A 20516-nucleotide genomic window follows, 5' to 3' on the forward strand; every position below is an offset into this window, starting at 1 on the left:
CTCCCATGGGAAGGGAAGGCTCATTGAGGTGAAACTACAGAGGGTGAAGAAAAGATAATCATTAATCTTAAATGTCACTGGTGTGTATTTGTGCCCTTCAGCTCGAGAAAAAAGAAAACAGTTATTTGACAAGGGGATTGTACCATCTATATTGTGCATGATGAACTGGGAAGCTCTCAGCCCATGTGTGGGGTGAACTGAGGAGTGTGAGTTTGGATGGGGAGAAGATGCAAATCTTGTTTAACTGGTGGTGCTATGCCAGACTGCCCTCCAGGAGCTCTGAGATCAGCCCTGAGATCGGTGGCAGAAACAGGAAGACAGTTCTCCCTTTGCTTATCTGAAAATGGGTGGGACGGGGCAGCATTCTGTCAGACCTCACAAGCTCTGATTCAGCCTTGAAAGTCAGCACTGGCCTGATTTGAGTTCTGCTTCTGCAGTTCATGGAGCCTTCACATGCCCTGCTCCAGCACCAGGACTGTGACACAGCCTTGTGAGGGAGCTAATGTGACGCTCCACAGGTAGTGAAGAATGGATGAAGTGGACATTTTGGGTCAGGAGGGCTCAGAAAGCCGATGTGGTTTTGACCACAGCAATAAAACAAAGTCTGCATACCTTCTCCCGGCAGTGACGCAGTGCTTTGCGCCAGGGCGGGCACACTGGAGATAGCATCTGGTTATCAGCAGCAACACCCTTTGCCAGCTGTGTGTCTCACCCCATTCAGGAAAAGCCTTTTTGTGCCTGGAGGCCTTGGAATGCACCCCTAGGGAATTTCTGTGCCAAGCTGCTCTGGAACCTTTTCTGTGCCCATTGGCTTCAGGCTGTTTTGGGCCAGCTTGGGGCCAGACTTCACTGGGAAATATATTCAAGCCAGTTATATTGCAACCAGCTGGCCTCAGCTCACAAGTGGTCCAAGCCTGGTTAGCTTGAAACATTTTGCATGCTCAATGGCCTCCTAGAATTTACACTGACAGAGACCCAGTTGGTCCAAGCAAAATGTTTCTTTTGCTCTCTGAACTTGTTCATCCATCTGCTGTGAGTTCTCTGTATGCCATCTTCTGTCACTTTGAGGGCTTTTGTACCTCCGCCTTTTTCTTCCTTTCCCTCAATATTTTGTAGCCTCTGCTTCCGAAGGTCTTATCCCATCAGACCCATTTCTCTCCTGTTCAGCTCTGCACCCAGGTTGTGCCTTCCCTCTGCATGCCCATTTTGCAGTTCTATGCAGCTTTCAACCTAGGGGAAATAGAGCCTGCTAGTTTTCCCGGGGACACTGCAGAAGGCTAAAACTGATATGCTACATCAGCCAAACTCAGACTTCTGGTGTTCGCCTCCTATTGTACCACTTCTGATCATAGCTCTGAGCAGCGCTACGTTTGACAGCAGCCATTCTGACCCATCACTGGCAGCTGTGATGGCTGTCACCATTCAGCTTGGCTTGCAGCACTGTGCCGTGTGGAAGCACTTTGCTCTGCAGTAGCAATATCTGATTCCACAGTTTTGCTTTGGACGTTAAGAATTGCAACTCTTTATATGGCTTTTAGTATTTCAATTGTAAACTGCATAAAAAGAAGATGGCAGGTGTCCTGCAGAAGGAACAGGGTGGCTCATGCAAGCAGATGAAGCTTTGCAGCACAGAGGCTTGCTGCATATGAAATTACAATACTTTTTCTATGTTCTTGCTCTGTTAGTCTGTCTCCTGCCCAGATCAGGATCAGCTGTAGCCCTGTGGTCATTGCTAGGTTGTAATCAGTGCTGCTTGGTGGAGACTGATAACTTTCCCTCTTTGCAACTGAGAGTTTATTGCTGTTTAACTGGAGAGTCTGGTACAGCTAAGGCACAAGCTCGTTGACTGTCTCCCGTAGACTTTGAAAGCAAGCGATTTGAACTCTCTTTGTGGACTTCTGTGTTTCAAGCCTATTATTGCTGCTTCCCCCCTCATGCCCACACTGAAGCTTTTAGGATTTTTTAGGCCACATGCCCTTAGAACTGTTTGCTAGCACTGGCCACTGAATTCTCAAGGTGCCTGGCACCTGATTGCAGTGCCAGCACTGATGTCTTGAGACATGTGTGTTGCTGCTGATGAGAAACATGAGCTGAAGTGCTTGTGGAGAAGGCTGGAGCACTCTGTCCAGCCTGATCTTCCCTGCACTTTTGGTGTGTATCATGAGCATCATGTGTCTGTCCTGGGAACAGACAGCTCGTGCCTTGCTTTGGTATTTCAGCACAGAGCTGGGCTGCCTTATCCCCTGCTTGTGTATTCAGGGGAGGAAATGTGCCTGGGATGAAAGAAAACACCCAGAGAGCACCAAGATGAGTAAATGGTGGTACTGCTCAGCCCTTCCTTTCACATGAAGTCATAGGGAAGTTGTTGCTGACTCTTTGCTGGGTGGATGGCAGAAGAAAGTCCCAGCTCCAGAAGCAGACATGCACGCTCAGCCTTTGGTGTGGTGGGTGGGTCCTGGAAGCTGACAGTTCTGCTACATGCACCTGTTAGATAAAAAATGAAGGTCCTGCCTAGCAGCCAGTGTACGAGTAGATGGAGGTCCTGGCTCACATGCCTTCTGGTATCATCTCCCCTCTCCTGTGTGGAGATCTGGTGTTACATGTTGTGTGTGTGACGTGATAGAGTTGCAGGGCAGCAGATGGCATCTGCTTTGGAGCTTGCTAGTCCCTTGGGACAGGGAAAGAGAGGAGGCTGGCACGCCTGCAGTGTGTCATGCAGGAGCTGGGCATGCTAAGCGGGATTTCCTGCTCCTGAACATCCTGCTTAGGTTACAGACCCATCTCACATCTGGCCTTTTCGTAGTCTGAACTCCTCCCAGAACTGGCACAGTGGAGCACAGACTGCAGTGGTGCTCACAGCCCTGCTGGAGATGTGGACACTAACTCACAATGAAGGAAGCAAGCTCTGGTTTGCTGCTCCTGTTCCCTGCACTGCAGGCTGGTTGGTGGCACAGCTGCACCTCCTGCGTGGTTTCCAGGTGAACTGAGGGGATCTCAGCGCTGCCAAAGGAACTGCAGTTCCCTCTGCATCCTGCTGTGATGTGACCATTCATTTGTACTCCGCTTGTCCTACACCACATGCTTTTTGTGATCCAATTCTGTTCAAGTCCAATTCCACCCCCACCCCCTTCCCTTCCCTCAGTGTATTAATTTTCTGCTTTTTGAACAAGAGAAAGCAAAGGATAGGCTGAAGGTGTCAGCATATGAACAGAGCAGGACTATGTGCTAGAAGTCAGCTGGTGGCAGTGCTTAGAGCCAAAGCTGGGGTTGGTATTTCCAGGAGATGAGGTGCCCACAAACTTCCTTTCAGGCTTCACCAGATCTGTAGGTCCTCTGGCTGCTGGCACTGTCTACACTCTACACCAAGACCATAAAAAATGGTCAAAGGCCAGAGTAGGCTGCTGCCAACCTCATGAGTTTTCGGACCTCTAGAGCTGACATTGCTGCTATGACACAACACTGAGCACCAGAGGAAAAAGTGCTCTCAGTTAGGTCTGGGTTAGGCTACCACATATCTGGGCGTCCTCAAACAAGGATCTCACTTTTATCATGTGCTTATTTTGTTCAGGGGCAAGAGAAATTCACCCAGAATTCACAGATTTTGTGCAGCAGTGCAGGCAAATGTGGTTTGAGTGTTGTACAAAAGGGTGAGTGGTTTGCAGTGAAGCATGTGTCTGTTCAATCAGACCTGTGTACTCCCATTTATTTGGCATTTCCTGGTAGAATAGATCTTTCAAGACTGATACTGGTTATTCTAGATAACCTTAGACTTCACAACCCTTGTTAGGATGTCCTACCATCCACAAGGTTCTTGGACTTTTGCAGTAAGATTTTACAGGTGATCCTCATAAAGGAGTTGCTAAAGCACAGCAAAGTCTTTTTGTTGTTGCAGAATTGTACCTTTGAGGGCAGGTGGCAGACATGCAGTCTCTGTCTTTAACCATAGTTCCTGTAGATGTCATGAAAGTCTTTTCACATTTATGTCTGGCAAATGCCTGGACCAAGGAAGATGTGTCTGAGGCTATCAGTGCAGCCCTGTGGTTTTCTGAGCAACGTTTTCATTGGAAAAGGAGTGTTGCTCATTCTGGCCACTGTTGAGAATTGCTTCTGCTTTGTTAGTTTCTCTTAAAATATCGGACCCAAGAGAGGCATGGACAATATGGCTGCATCTTTAACAAAAAGTCTTTGTGATCCACCAGACTTAGAGATGAATACTAGGTTTTGCATGAGCCACTGTTAGCTGTTCTCACTACATCTGTGACTCAAGTTGTGCGTACCCAGAAACAGTAGGGCTAGGTGCAGACCCATTTTTTTTCACTGAAGCCTGCACTCTGTGCTGCACATTACAGACATTTCTTTGGTTATCTTGGATCTCCATTATGCTGGGTGTCTGGTCCCAGTCCCTACTGCTTGCAAAGGGCTGAAGCAGAGAAAGCTTTTACTGTCATGCCCCCCACCAGCTTTTAGGAGGTGTGCGGACTTTCAACTACAACCTCCCTTTCTCTGCCTCCTGCAGCCCGAAATATCTCCCTGTACTCTGTCACCTGCATGAGAAGGTGTTTCCTGATACTCAGAGGGAACCTCTTGTGCACTGCTTTTGCCCATTGCCTGTTGACCTGGCACTGGGCACTACTGAAAACAGCCTGGCTCCATGTTCTTTGTGCCTTCCTCTCAGGTATTTATTGACACTGATGACATTCCCCCTGAACCTTCTCTTCTCCAGAAGTCCTGCTGTGCTGCAGGACTCACTCAAGATAGGGGAGAAGTCAAGGTGGGCTTTCCCACTGTTTCCCAGTGTTGGGAAATAGTGCTGGCAGCCTTACTGTCCAGGAAGCTGCTTCTGTTCTGTGAGGAAGTTGTTTTGACTGACTGACATGGGTGGAGAGCAAAGGAGGAAAGACCAGTTATCTATGTTACATGAGCGGAGCTGATAACATTCTTCCAAAGCAGATGCTTCAGATGGCCACCTCCTGTATAGATAGCCCTGCAGAGCACTGGTCTGCCCAGCCCAGCTCTTCCCATTTTCTGTGTCTGGGTTGCTCTTCACTTGTGCATTTGGTACTGGGCTGTCATTTACACATACACAGCATTTAGTGTTGTTGAAATCTCTCGCAGAGAACTTTGAGGAATGCTGACCTGATTTTCTCTGCAAGGATTTTCCTGTTGCACTGTCTATATAGCTGATATCTGACAGCTATTAATAGCTGTGCTGTTCTCATTAGAGCCAGCTGCAAGATCATTTCCTGCTGAGGAACTACATCTTGCCCACTGTGAGACAGACTATGTGCTCATGGGCTGGGATACAGTCTTAGTAGGACAGGGCCTTTTCTAGCCAAGCTGTGATAGGATTTCCAAGGATGGAGACCCCCATCACTAGCTAAGTGACCTGCTGCACAGCACTCCTCCACAGTCCTCCCAGACAGCTTTTCCTATCGTTCACCCCATGTCTATCTCCTAATGCTGATCTGTTGTCATTACAGTGGTGTCATGAGGATCACAGTTCCACTAGGACTGTCTTTGCCAGTTTTCTGTTATTCCAAAGGCATGCCTTGCCCTTCTGTCCCTTGGGAGAACTGTAAGTGCTGCAGAGTCCATTTCAGTGGCAGCCAAGTCTTACATCTATAAATTGGAATAGCAAAAGGCTATTTTTCTGTGTTTCTTAAGCACAGGCTGAACTTGAGCATTTAGTTCCTTGTTTCATTTATTGTTTGTCATTAAAATCTTGCAGGTAAACTTTTTAGGACATCAATATCTTGCTGTGTATTCCTTCTTCCAGTAGGAAGGACAATCTAACATTGAACTCTTCCCTGTTCTTGGTGACTCATTTCTCAGTTGAGATTGTTGCTGCTGAGAAGTGCAGTGCCTCCTGCTCACAAAACCCCTCCCAGCTCAGGAGCAGTTCAGCTAGAAGTTCCCGGGACCATGGTAATTAACTTCCTTTTGGAGAGCTAATTTTCCTGCTGTAAGATGGACTTGCTGCATCCAGACAACATGGTGATACCCCAGCAAAGGGAAAAAGTCAATCTCCTGCCTGTAACAAACATGACGTTGTTTTAAAACACAGCTCTCCTGGGACTGTTAGGGGAGCCTGCCATTTGCAACTCAGCTGTCCTTTTGCCTCTGAACATCCCTTCTTCCAAGCCTAGGTTCCCAGGATCAGTGATTTCTTTACTGGGTAGTTTACATTCCTTTGGTTTGTTTGGGGAAAGTGGCCCTCACAGTTATCATAGATCCGCTGCGCCTAATGTTTTCTGCACAAGAAATGTAATCAGCTACAAATATGGACTAATGCAGGTTTAGTAAAGGTAGAACATCCTGTATTGAAAGTGAGGCACAGAAGGGACTGTAGGAGCCAACTTTGATCTGCCAGGACTGAGTTTTTATGGGTGTGGGTATTTGTTGAGGGTGGGGTTGGCTCTGAGCTGTGCTGGTGGATGAGAGGAGGGCAGGGACTGGGACAGAACCAGAGCCCTGGTGCAATTTGCAGACCAGATGGTGCTGTGTACGTGGGATGCATGTTCTCTGGATCTTTGTGTTGATGGGTACTTGTACAGCCCAACCTTGGCTGTCCAGAGTCATGCAAGACAGGTTGCTGGTATTTAACAGCTTTTCCATGAGGGAGATGAATGCCAGAGAAATATGCTGGATGCAAGGACATTTCAAACTACAGTTTCTTGGACCCCTTCTTGTCAAATGCTGATGATGCATCTTGCTTCCCTGTGCTGAATGCATGCTTTCCTACCAGCGCTTAACCACATGACTGAGCACTATCAGTCTTACTGCAACTCAAAAGCTGCTTGTCTGGGATCCCCCCCCTTGAACTGCAGTTTGCTTTAGCATCACTGATCAAACTGTACCAGTGCACATCAAACAAGGTGCAAAATCCCGTCCCAGCCTTTGCCCATAATTCCAGTTGTCTGTGTGGAACTCTTTCACCTACAACTTCTTTGCCTCGTCTGGCATTTATTTGCCTTTTCCTTTCCATTCCCTCCATATGCCTCTTACTGCCTGGTTCTTGTGGAGAGAGCAGTCAGTAGCCAGGTTTGCTCTTTCCTTACTGCACTGATAGCTTCCTGTGTTAAATCAGTTTTGTGTGTTCTATAAAGCCACACTGCTCTCTGTGGGAAGGTAATTCTTCTGTTTAGCATGCTTCAATTTTAATACTGTTTAAAATGCTGTCTGGCTAAGGGCTGTGGTGCAGCTATAAACCAGACACGCTGTATTTGTCAGTGGGAAAATAAACCAACAGGTGCCTTTCTGTGAACTGTCAAGTCTAATTTTTCCTTTCATGCAAGCAAAGTGTTGACTTCTTTTTGGTCTTAAACCACCAAAGAGCTAAATGAAATACGTGTCTGGGCTGGCTCATTCAGGATGTCAACTTTGGTGCTTTCTGAGTGCTGTGCTACCTGGGATCCCGTGTCCTTGGCACCACCTGGCTCTGCCCCAGCAGTGCAGAGAGTGCTGGTGTAGTGGCTAGTGGGGCTGGGGAGGGAGAACTGCTTCTCTCCTGAGCACCAGCAGAGATGAAAGGGGGAAATGTGGCCAGGTGTACTTGCCAGCCTGCCCTCACATTGCAATGCTCTGTGTTTCTCCCCACAGATGTCGTGGCACCCGCAGTACCGCAGCTCTAAGTTCCGCCATGTGTACGGAAAGGCTGCCAGCAAGGAGAAATGCTACGACTGCGTGCCCATCACCCACAGTGTCCATGACAACCACTTCTGTGCTGTGAACCCACACTTCATCGCGGTGGTGACCGAATGTGCGGGCGGAGGGGCCTTCCTTGTCATTCCCATCCACCAGGTGAGCTCCATCCAGGTTTTCGTGAGGGTTGGAAGAGTGCTGGGCTCACATGGAGGTGGATCTTACAGAGGATATTCCATTAGTGCTGTTTGCTGAGCTGAAGAAAGTGTGGATAGGGCCCCAAGTTCCCTGGCAGGTGACCTGTACCTAAAATGCCTTATTTAGCTGCTTGCAGGTTTCCAGCACCTTCCTTCACGTAGTATCTCTGTTGCCTTGTGTACTCAGCAGGAACTGCAATGCTCAAATGTTTGTCTCCTAGGAGAAATGGCAAATCATAAAGCAATTAGTAGATACAGAGGGCAAAATCTGAATGGTGCTTTAGTAGCATGGCTTCAGCTGTCACCAAAGGAGACTATGATGTATTTTGTTATAACTGCTTTCTCCTTCACGAAGGAATGCAGACAGGGTTATGAGACAATGAAGCTCTTGAGCTTCAAGCACTCATACTAGAAAAACTTCCCTTTCAGAAACAAATCCCATGTTTGTGGGTTTTGATGGGTTAGAGATTTGATGAGAGGGAAAAGCTGGCCATCTGACATTTATGCTTCAGAAGTCAGCAGGCATTAATGTGGATTACCTTCAGGATGAGGTTATGAGCTCTCTGGAATCAGACCAGAAGAGATGAAAGGCAAAAGTTCAGCCTTTAATTAAAAGTTAATTGACGGTGTTATTGTAATGCCAGTTTTTCAATATATATATTTGCCAAGGATGAAAGTGATCTGAGTGCACTTTAAGAACCTAGCACAGATCCTGGCCCTTCTAGACTTTGTTTATTCAGAGCTTTCACCGCTGGTGCTGTTCAGAGGCAGTCCTAAGATGAACCCTGTTTTTCTTGGCTGAGTCACTTCTGCCCCCTTGACCACGATCTGATGAAGCTGAATAGCTCATCTTCATCACAGAGCTGCTTCTATGAGCAGGCAGCTGGTGAGTGTGGGACCTGGTGTGAGACCCAGCTCTCAAAGCACTGGTAAAACGAGATGAAGACGCTTGCACTGTTTACTGTCAATTCTGTGTTTTCACCTCTTCTCAGCTCAGCCCATCTTTGGCAACAATTCTTCCCTTCGTAATACCTGCTTACATACTCCACCCAGCTTTGAAATGCTGTTTGCAGAAGTCAAAAGCAAAGTAGAACTAGAAAAGGTAACCAGAAAAGGATAATTAAAGTGCATAAATGAAAATGTGAGATGGATAAATCTGGGTAAAAAAAGACAAATATGTGAGACAGGTGAAAAAGTAAATAGGGTGGGGAAGAGATCTGGCAAGTAATGCTTAATGTGAGTAGTGGAGGGGACATGGTGGAGGGGAGCAGAGTGGTGGCACACAGAATCCAGCACTTTTGCAGCTCAGATGTGGAGTTCACAGACCAGGATGCTGAAGAGTCTGAAGATTTAAGGGGTTCAAAATGGGACTGGTGTATGGAGAAAAGTTGTGCCGTGAGCTGTGCTTATTCAGAGACAGTTCCCCTAGTTCAGGAAGCCCCCTGAGGGTTAAGCTTTGGCGGTGGATTGGGGAAAGCATCTGTACATGCTTTGCTTCTTACAGCCATCCTCTGCATACCTTCTCCTAACCCAAACCGTGGGGGTGAGCTGCTTCACTCGCCATCAGAAAGGGGTTCCCTGAGCCTGCCAGTTGTGATACCAGTTATCTTTTTTACTATAAGCTTATAAACTGGTGCCAGCTGGTGAAAAGTGGCAGATTTTGACTTGTATTCCTTGAGGTGGTCTTTGTGGCCACTGCCTCTTGTGGTTCAGTGACAGTAGCCCCATGGGCTCCTACCCTGCTCCCCTGACTGCTGTGGAGCCTGGTCTAGAGGTGTGTCTGGGTTTTAATATCATTAAAACCCTTTTATCTCTTGTCTTTTCCCTTCCTGAGTCACTTGTTATTGCTCCTATTACAAAAATGCTTTGTTTTAGACTATATTTTACATTTCAAAGCCCTTTGGGTGTTCTTCTTGAAGCAGGTTAGTCCCAGTCTGTGTGACAAACTTTCCAGTGAAGCCAGAGTAGTTTTACATCGCATCCAGTTCTACACGAAAAGCAGTCAGTCTGTAGATGTTTGAGGGTGGAAAAATGACATGGCTGCTACATGCTGGCTATGGTCAGCACTGTTGCCCCTCCACTGCACACCCTGAGTGCCCACCTCTGGAGAGGTGTGGGGAGCACAGCCCTGCACTGCCTGCTTGCCAGGAGAGCAAACGTTTGCACTCATTTGGTTTATGATTCCTCCAGCTGGGATAAAAGAAGGCAGGTGAAGTGTGACCAGCCTGGCACCATCTCTCATGTGGCTGACCTGCACTCTTGGGAGAGAGGCCCTGGAGCTCCTCTTATTCTCCTGCTGGCAGGGAGAAGCCAGTGCTGCTCCAACCTCAATCAAATCCCCAGCAACCTTATTAGCAAGTAAGGCTGAGATCACTTTGTAGCAGAGGTTGTTTGCAGTATGTGTTGTCCTGGTGTAGCACAGCCCCCATGTGGAACAAGGTCCTTGGTGTGTTTCACTGTGGATGGTAGGTAGCAGCGAGCTTACAGCCCAAACATGATATATTTCCAGAATGTTCTGAATGTTGATTTAATGTGATGAATGATTGGATTTGAAAACCATCAGAGAAAAATGGACAGCTTGTTGAAATAAAAGCCGGGGTTGTAATTTGCATTTGAGTAAGCTTGCTTAAAAATCAATAAATTGAATAAATTCTACTTGAAGAAGCTAAAAGAGGAAAAACATTTTTTCCTGCTTAAATGAAAAGTAAACTCAAGAAAAAAAAAAAAAAAAGAGATTTTCCTGTCCTCCCCAAATCTCTAAAAAAAAAAATTAAAAAAAAAAAAAAATAAAATTGAGAGATTCAGTTCATTCCCTTTTCCCCCTGTAGATTTCTTTGGCACCTGAATCAAGTAATAACTTCTATAGCCACAGCATTCCTGACTGCTGTATGTGTACAGTTTTCTTGGTAGCAGTGTACACTAAGGAAGGCCTAAGCAGCAGCGCTTCCCTTCAAGTCAGTTACATCATCGAGACTTGCCTTGCAGGAACAGCAAAGCCCCATTCTCAGCAGAAACCACCCAGGGTATTTGGAACCTAACAACAGCAGGGGGTTTCTCACTTGGGCTGGCTCAGGTCTCACTTGGAAACAGCCTGTGATTCCAAGGCTCATCTTTGTTTTGATCTTTGTTTTTTCCAGACAGGAAAGCTTGACCCACATTATCCCAGAATATGTGGGCACAAAGGGAACGTTCTGGACATCAAGTGGAACCCGTTCAATGACTATGTAATAGCGTCGTGTTCAGAAGATGCCACTGTAAGTTTCCCAGCTTATCCTTTGTGCTATTCCCTGTCCAATGTGCTTCTGGGGGAGAGAAATTAGAAAAGAATCAAGGCCCAGGGATGATATGTGAAAGTACCTATATAAAAGCCAGATATAAAAGCAGGATCTCTGTATTTCTCTTGGGGTCAGGCCTATGTAATCCCATCTAGCTGATGTTATTAAAATCATGATAGGACAAATATCGTTTCTTTTGGGCACCTTCCATCTTTTTGGCTATGTTTATGTGAGAAAGAATATGAATTTAAAATTGTTTCATGGTCAATCACTACGAAACTCCTCCTTTACAACAAAACAAAAGCTTCATGCAACGATCTGTAACAGCTATTTCAGATTATTTCCCTGAGTAGCAACTATGAGCTTATTCCTGCCTTGAGTTTTTCTGTAAAGCCATGCTAGGGTAGCTAAGGATTCCATGTTGTACTTTATTCTGCCCCAGGCATCAAAGAGAGCATTTTCCTACTGAAAGTGCAGAGGAACACCAGAAATGCAAACGCTAATGCTAACACACGCAATAGATAAACAGCAAATACCACATGTCAGATTTACTTTACTTCAGTGTAGATGCAGTTTAGGAGCACAAAGATGCCACTTGTGTTCATAAGGGACAAATCAGCCAATACCTACCCACTGGAAGGTTGCTTTCTCTGATGGCCTATCAGCAGTGTGGTTTGGTGTCTATGACAGTGAAGAGCCTGACTACCCACTGTGCTTTTTATTCAGAGAGCCTACACATATTTCCTCCTATTGTGTTTATTTACCCTTCACCACACAGAATGTCTGAAGTAGAGTCATTTTCATTGAACCAATGAATCAACCTTCTGTTGTCATCCTAAGTGCTTGTGCTTCTTGGGTCAACGTGAGAAAGACTCTTTCCTTTTACCTGCACAGGCGCTGGGAGACAGAGTTTTCTGTGTAAGGGTTAACGAGTGCATAGAATGTAGTTCTGAGTAGGATGAGTGCTCTGGATTAGTTGAGTTACAGCCTGTAGATTAGGGAGCCAGTGGGTGGGGGGTTTGGGTAAGTGTGTGTATGGGTTTTTCTCGCGTGTGTTGGGTGCATGGCGGGTGTACGCGTCTGCGCGGGAATTAGGATGATATATAAGGAATGTGACGCAGCAGTAAATTGAGAGAAGACATCATGGCGTCCGTGGCTGTGTCTCTCCCCCCTGGACTGCTGAGGTTCTGGGACGTTCGGGTTATCTGAAGGCTGCATCAAGTGGTGACCCAACGTGATGAATGTGATGTGATGAATGTGATAGTGTGAATGTGATTTGCGGTTGTGGGGTCTGATTGTGTTTTGATTGGAGAGTGTGGACAGGTTTTGGGTCCAGAGAGAGAGAGCAGATGTTTTTTTTGGTCTGGAAAGAACGGACGGGTTTTGGTCTGGAGAGAGCAAATGATTTGGGTTCGGTGAATTCTAGTTTTTTATTATGTTAACAGGATCTATTAAGGAGATGGTATAAGTTTTTAAAGTGCTAGCAGGGTGTGCAGAGGGTGCATTGTCCTTCAGTGCTACGGAGAAGCTCATCTAATGGATGATGTGAAGTGGGGGAGAGGAAGGAGGGGTGACTGAGTTTGCTGTACGGGCTTTGGACCTGGATAAGGCTCAAGCGGCAGGGACAGAGTTGCTATTAGCTGCTGGGACAGGAAATAAGTCTGCTCTCCAGCTCATCCCTTCCTGAGAGGCGCTACGAGCTTTCCTCTATGAACTCCGTGACTCGCAGAGTGTTTGGATGGCGGCGGCAGGTACTGTGAATGGCTCACCGGGAGCGGTAGAGCCGGAGAATTCGAGCCCTCAAAGCTCTGGGGAGAGCCGCAGTAGTTCTCTGGCGATTCGTCTCAGAAATCTGCTAAAGAGGAAAAGGGGGAGGATTGTGAGGGCTCTCGGCAGTCAGCACAGGCTTTGCCGCTTATCCAGGGAAAAAAAGCCTCGGATTCCCTCTTTGCGGAGGAGGTGCCGCCTGCCTCCAGCACTGCGGTCAGCCCTGCGACGCCGCTGGCTCCTTCTGCGCCGTGTCTGCCGACCGCGTCCCTCGGACGTTAGTTTGCTATCGGCGGCTCGTTGGGGAGGGGGGAGGAAAAGAAGGGTGGGGGGTCGCGGGACCGTTCCGAGAGCTGGGGATTCTGAGGGAGATGATTTACCAGAGACGCTGTTAGAGAAATTGCAGCAGCTTTCGGTTAACTCCATATCGTTAGCTCAGGCTGCGCAACAACAGTGGGAGCGGAGCTCAGCAACGCCCCCTTAAAGATGAAGTTGCTGAGAAAATCCTGAGGACTATCAAGAAGGTCTTCAGGAGACTTTCAGCAGGGATAGGGAGGTGATTGTCCCTCTCTACTCTGCTCTTGAGGCCCCATCTGGAGTACTGTGTCCAGGTGTGGAGCCCTCAGTACAAGAAAGACATGGAGATTTTGGAAAGGGTCCAGAGGAGGGCCACAAAGATGATCAGGGGACTGGAGCACCTCCCCTATGAGGACAGGCTGAGGGAGTTGGGTTTGTTCAGCCTGGAGAACAGAAGGTTGCAGGGTGACCTCATTGCAGCCTTTCAATACAGTTTCCCTTCCCCTACACCCAGGAGGGGGGTAAACTCTTGGAAAGGGCTGACAACAGCAGGACACGGGGAAATGGTTTTAAGTTAAAAGAGGGAAGATTTAGGTTGGATGTTAGGGGGAAGTTCTTCACTAGGAGAGTGGTTAGGTCCTGGAACAGGCTGCCCAGGGAGGTTGTGGATGCCCCGTCCTTGGAGGTGTTCAAGGCCAGGTTGGACGGGGCCCTGGGCAACCTGATCTAGTAAAGGTGTATGTTTGGTGGCCCTGCCGGGCAGGGGGGTTGGAACTACATGATCCTTGAGGTCCCTTCCAACCCGGGTCATTCTGTGATCCTGTGTGACTTTTCTGCGCTGCTCTAAAGCACTGTGACGTGCTGTAGAAAAATCTATCTTTATCCTTCAAATTATCCTCATGAGGGAAAATGACTGGTTTGTTTTTCGAATCGACTGAAGTAGGATCAAAAGGTTCCTATGGTTCGGGTCCATTCTGGTCTTTAGCCAAGTTATGTTCAGGCTGCAGCCATGAGCAGCGGACGATTGGGACGCTCCGTCGAGCGACAGCGGCGCCACCTGCGGTGAGGGCGGAGGGGAAGGGGGGAGCGATTTCTCTCTCCCCAGCCTGGGGCGAGGTCGGAGCCGCGGATCAAACCCGGGCAAGGGCTGTTCTCAGCACTGAGGGACAGCGTCGAGGGTGGGAGGGCAATGGGGAACGGTCAGAAGAAATTCTGCCTTGTCTAATTTGACGTCCATTATTTGATGCCAAACAGGTACAAGTTTAGCAGACCTTCTGTCTTTAATAATAGAAGCCTTCCAGAGTTTTGTGCTAAGTGTGCCCCAAAGCTGTCCATCAAGAGAGAACCCAGTTTTCAGAAATCCAGGGACGCTTTATCTTATCCAGTTAAGCAAAGTGACTAATGCTGAAATAGACACAGGCTGACTCTGAAACTTTAAATCTAGCTGTAATATTTTGAGATGTTCTTGTTGCTCCTCAGTTATTGAACTCCCCTGAGTTCCTCACTGCTCACCAGTCCTGCAGAATGGTGTGGGTGTGCATGAAGCAATCTGAAGTTCAGTTGGGCAATGCTGCTGGAGCAGGCTTGCTCATTCATCCAGAGTAAAAACCAGGGGGATCTCCACTATAAACCCCTCTTTCTGAGCCCAGGTTACCAAAACTCTCAGTCTTTTCAGGTTACTGGGTGCACTTCTCTTAGTGAGTGTTATAGCTGGGACGTCTCTTCTATTTCCATTTTGCAGTCCTGATGAGCCGTGGAGTCGCGTGGTGTGCCCCTGTGGCGCAGTGGTAGGAATGCCGCTTTGCAACACCAGGGCCCGGGTTTGAATCCCCCTGTGGCACAAGTGGTAGAAGTGCCGCTCTGCTACACAACAGGCTCGAATCCCGGGGGTTGGACTCGATGATCTCTAAGGTCCCTTCCAACCCGCACGAGATTATTATGATGATTATGATGATAATCCCCACTCCTGCTACAGTGCGCCACTTGCTCTCCTAGCACTGTTCGTCCCCGTCTCCCTTGACCCCTCTTGTCTTCCACAGAAGTTTTGAGGTCCAGCTCCAACACCAAATCTGGCCTCAAGTTGCGCCAGGGCAAGTTTAGGTTGGATATTAGGAAGAATTTCTTTACAGAAAGGTTAGTTATGTACTGGAATAGGCTCCCCACGGAGGTGGTTGAATTGCCATCCCTGGTTGTGTTTAAGAGCTGTTTGGATGTGGTACTTAGGGATATGATTTAGTGTAGGGTTGTTAGAGTTAGGGTACTGGTTAGGCTGCGGTTGGGCTTGATGATCTTCAAGGTCTTTTCCAACCTGGGTAATTCTGTGATTCTATGATTCTATGATCTGGCTCTTCCCAAATTCCAGCTCCAACACCGATTCAGGTCCCTATTCGGGTGCTAAATGTAGTTGGATCAATCAAATGAAGTTATGACATTCACCAGTGTGGATAAATCATACTTCCCTTTGAACGCAGACAGAGGGTGGTGGTCAATGGCTCTATGTCCAGGTGGAGGCCGGTAACGAGCGGTGTCCCTCAAGGGTCTGTCTTGGGACCGGTGCTCTTTAACATCTTTATTAATGACATCGATGAGGGAATGGAGTGCACCCTCAGCAAGTTTGCTGATGACACCAAGCTGAGTGGTGCAGTCGATACGGTGGAGGGAACGGATGCCATTCAGAGGGACCTTGACAGGCTGGAAAGCTGGGCTCAGGTGAACCTAATGAGGTTCAACACGGCAAAGTGCAAGGTTTTGCACTTGGGCCAGAAGAACCCCAGGCACCTGTACAGCCTGGGAGGAGTTGTCCTTGAGAGCAGCTTGGCAGAAAAAGACCTAGGGGTCCTGATAGATGAGAAACTTAACATGAGCCAGCAGTGCGCTCTGGCAGCCCGGAAAGCAAATGGGATCCTGGGCTCCATCAGGAGAGGGGTGGTCAGCAGGGATAGGGAGGTGATCATCCCTCTCTACTCTGCTCTTGTGAGGCCCCATCTGGAGTACTGTGTCCAGGTGTGGAGCCCTCAGTACAAAAAAGATATAGAGATTTTGGAAAGGGTCCAGAGGAGGGCCACAAAGATGATCAGGGGGCTGGAGCACCTCCCCTATGAGGACAGGCTGAGGGAGTTGGGTTTGTTCAGCTTGGAGAAGAGAAGGTTGCGGGGTGACCTCATTGCAGCCTTTCAGTACCTGAAGGGAACTTACTCCCAGGAAGGGAGTAAACTCTTCGAAAGGGCTGATAATAGCAGGACTAGGGGAAATGGTTTTAAGTTGAAGGAGGGAAGATTTAGGTTGGATGTTAGGGGGAAGTTCTTTACTAGGAGAGTGGTTAGGTCCTGGAACAGGCTGCCCAGGGAGGTTGTGGATGCCCCGTCCTTGGAGATGTTCAAGGCCAGGTTGGACGGGGCCCTGGGCAACCTGATCTAGTAAAGGTGTATGTTTGGTGGCCCTGCTGGGCAGGGGGGTTGGAGCTACATGATCCTTGAGGTCCCTTCCAACCCGGGTAATTCTGTGATTCTGTGATTCTGTGATTCTGTGATTGCCTGAAATGCCGTACTTTTATAGCAGACGTATGAGGGAGTTCAAAAAATCACACAGACTAACTGGAGGAAAGCTACTGCAATAACAACCCTTAAATCCCCCTTCAGAGCTGTGAGCCATGCATTCCTTTCCTAGAGGTGTCCTTGGTTCTCATGCTGTTTATCCTGCACCAGAGCTGCTGCACTGTGAAGTCCTTATCTTGCTCCATAGCTGCTACTCTGTAAAGTCCTTACTGCATTCCCACAGTTTTCCAAGCTGTTCCACTTGGGCCATGTATCACGCACTGGCCATGTGGATATGTTGTAGAAATGGAAAATACCCTTCAGATTCTGAGAGAAAAAAGAGCAGGGGACAGAATCTGTGATGGGTGTGTGAGTTAAAGTGCTCTCTGAAGCAGGGCTTGCTCTGCTGGCACTCCCTATCGCATCCACCACCAACACATTCTGGCCCACTAATATTGGTTTTATCTGACATGCAACTTCATAAAGTTGTATGACAATTAATCATCTGTCATTCTGCCCTGACACTGGCTGTGGCCTTCCTGCCCTCTGTCCCACCTACATTTTAGTGCATGGGGACAGGTCTAGGGGTAATGGGATGAAACTACAGCTTAGGAAGTTTGCATGAATGTGCGCAAGAACTTCTTTACAGTGAGGATGATGGAGCACTGGAACAGGCTGCCAGGGAGGTGGTGGAGTCTCGTTCTCTGGAGATATTCAAGACCCGCCTGGACGCCTACCTGTGTGACATGGTCTGCTTTGGCAGGGGGGTTGGACTCGATGATCTCTAGAGGTCCCTTCCAACCCCTACAATTCTGTGATTCTGTGATACGTCTCATGCTGTGATGCTGCCTCCCTATAGCAGCACTGCTCCTTCCCATTGCTGGCCCCATACACCCGCATGCTGTGGTCCTGGCTTGCCATGGCCACATGTTGCTGTGCTGTGTCCACATCCATGTCACATAGGGTGGTCTTCTTGGTGATGTGGTGTGTCTGGGAGAAACTCAACCCCTCCAGGAGCTGCTGACCGGTGCAGAAGTAAATGCTCCTATCAACCCCTCAAGGGATGAGCTGCATTTCTCCACTCCCTGCCAAGTGGACCAACACCTCAGCTGACAAACAGCCATCCAGAGTCTGCTCCTGTCAGTAATTATGGGACATGCTGTAGATGTGGATCAGGCCGTCCTGTCCTGCTGAGGCCAACTGGGTCGCTCCCATTTTTGGTTTGGAGTAATTCAAGGAGAGAACTTCAGAATTGTGTGCCCCCTCTTCGGCCGCCACCCAGTCAAGCTGCTGACTGACAGCACTGTGACTCATTCTGCGAGGTGTCATGTGCCCCCTTGGGATGGGCGTAGCACCCTCTTACTTCAATGTTCTTCTGTTACATGGATGGGACTTTTTGTTTTACAAGGGCTTACAGACGCTGACTACACTGGAGCAATGAAAATAATAGCATGGACACCCTCATCCCTTCTGCTTTATTCCTAGACGCCAAAAAACAGCACAATTGTTCCTTTTTCATTCATTGACTGAACCTGGCATGGCGGTGGACTTCCTGCTCGCTCAGACTGGCTTAGGCTGGGGTTTCTTCTCCAACCTGTTCGACCCCTCCCGGCTTACTCGAGAGTGTTCTAACTTTGGGCGTGAGCACTTCAGTTGCTATTTTGCTTGCTGTTTGTTTGATCCCTGTTATAATCCACTTGTGACTCTGAAACTCCATTTTGTCAAAGAAAGGGGGGAGGTGCTGGGAGACGGAGTTTTCTGTGTAAGGGTTAACGAGTGCATAGAATTTAGTTCTGAGTAGGATGAGTGCTCTGAATTAGTTGAGTTATGGCCTATAGATTAGGGAGCCAGTGGGAGGGAGGTTTGGGTAGGTGTCTGTATGGGTTTATCTCACGTGTATTGGGTGTGTGGCGGGTGTACGTGTCTGCGTGGGAATTAGTATTATATATAAGGAATGTGACACAGCAGTAATTGAGAGAAGACTTCACGGTGTCCACGGCTGTGTCTCTCTCCCCTGGACTGCTGAGGTTCTGGGACGATTGGCTTATTTCACAGGTATGTCACACAGGTTAATCTGTTTCTACAGGTCACCTTTACTGTCTCCTTCCACACCAGTGAGGCAATGTTTATTTCTGTTTCCATGTAGTATCCTTCCAGATGAATGGAGGGCAGCAAGCAGAGCTGTTATGAGACAACAGACTCCCAGCGTGTGATGATGCCCGGTCTCTCTAATCAGGGTGCCTACCATGTGGCCACCTACATAGGCTTCTGTGTACTTAAACCAGTGTTGTGTACTTAAACTAGTGTTGACTGGATGATTGCTTGGATCTGTCAATGCTGTAACATCTCCTAGGACCCTTTGCTGAAGTTTCTTTTATATTTGCCCATTCCTGCTCGAAGTTTGGTATGAGACAAAGCGGAAAACTGCAAGTGATGCGGTTTGATGTCTTTAAGATCTGTGGCTTACTTCTTACCCTGAACAATAGTTCCTCATAAATGTGCTGATGGCACTGCTGAGTGTAAGTCTGATGGCCAATTTAAAACAAAAATGTGAAATTGCCACCTATAGTCAGAGAATTAGATCCACTAAAAAGAAAGTTATAAATTTGAAAGGCTGGTAAACAATAAAGGCAGGAAATATACCAACAAAATAATGCAATGTGAAGAGAAATTTGTATATTCCTAATTAGCACCATACTCACTAATCTCACTAAGACCCATTTTGTGCCTTTCAGGTTAAAATCTGGGACATCCCCAAGCACCTGCTAACAAAAAACATCACCACCCCGAAGAAGGAACTTCTTGGCCATGCTCGAAGGGTTGGCCTCATTGAATGGCATCCCACTGCCAATAACATCCTCTTCAGCTCCGGCCATGACTACAAGGTGGGTTTGTTCTCTGCAGAGATGCTGTGTTTGTCAGGTTCTTTTGAAATTTGTTTTCATTTTAAGCTATAAGTTAACGATAAGGACTTCAGAAACCTTCCTGAGAGGGAACTTCCATACTGAGTCCAAAGGCAAGAGGTCTTTGTCATGGGTTTCAAAACACCTGGCTCGTTTTCCTTTCTTCTGATGAACATCAGCCTACTCTTTTCTTTTTTCCTCTAGCAATATTCAATGCCATATACCTTTGACTTCATTTTTGTGCTAGTGCCAATATCCGCACTGATGCTGGCCATTTTTTTTTTTTAAATGTATAAACCATGATTTGACTTATGTACCAGAAATTATTTTAAATTATTTTAAATACATGATGACCTATACATGTAGAGAAGAGAGGAAGATGTGAAGAGTGTACATATACAAAGTCCCAGTCTGGCCAGGGAACAAAGAGCTGACATTTTGTTCTTCTGCCTCAGATAATGATCTGGAACCTTGATACCAGGGAAGATGTCCTGTCAAACCCAGTGAAGATCCTTGATGTTCACAAAGATGTGGTCCTCTCCATGTCATTCAACACTGATGGCAGCCTCCTTGCCACAGCCTGCAGAGATAAAAAGATCCGTCTGATAGACCCTCGTGCAAGAACAGTCCTACAAGTAGGCTGACTTCAGGGTTTTTAGATCCAGCTGATCTCACCTGTGGTGCATTTCCACTTCTGGGTAGACTAATTGCCACTAAAAAAGACAGATCTGAGCTCAGTATTCTTACAGTCATTTAATGTTGGTATTGTCTTCCATTTTACATGAAATAATTGCTGCCACTATTAACAGGGTTTCTGTATCTTCCTACCTATCTTATGCCCCTTGTGAAGTGCGCTAATTTAATAGCTTCCTTCTGAAGTTCTCTGGGATTCCTTGCTCTAGC

General features: G+C 47.5%; 1 protein-coding gene across 4 annotated transcripts in view; it reads left to right on the top strand.

Annotated features, from left to right (window-relative positions):
• CORO2A (coronin 2A) overlaps positions 1-20516 on the top strand; it is a 46185-nt gene that overhangs the window by 18826 nt on the left and 6843 nt on the right. For 3 of the 4 annotated variants that reach the window (XR_014939086.1, XM_015849995.3, XM_015849996.3), the window contains exons 2-5: positions 7600-7800; positions 10976-11092; positions 19446-19595; positions 20069-20248. Coding sequence is in view for 3 of the 4 variants with exons in the window: in XM_015849995.3 (XP_015705481.1) it covers positions 7600-7800; positions 10976-11092; positions 19446-19595; positions 20069-20248 (648 nt within the window). In the remaining variant the exon portion in view is untranslated. Of the gene's footprint in view, positions 1-7599; positions 7801-10975; positions 11093-12683; positions 12865-19445; positions 19596-20068; positions 20249-20516 lie in introns of those variants that run through there. The other variant, XM_085527947.1, reaches the window with a different exon arrangement.

The sequence above is a fragment of the Coturnix japonica genome, chromosome Z (genome assembly GCF_054131305.1).
Source record: "Coturnix japonica strain WE chromosome Z, WE-NBRP24, whole genome shotgun sequence".
Taxonomy (NCBI): domain Eukaryota; kingdom Metazoa; phylum Chordata; class Aves; order Galliformes; family Phasianidae; genus Coturnix; species Coturnix japonica.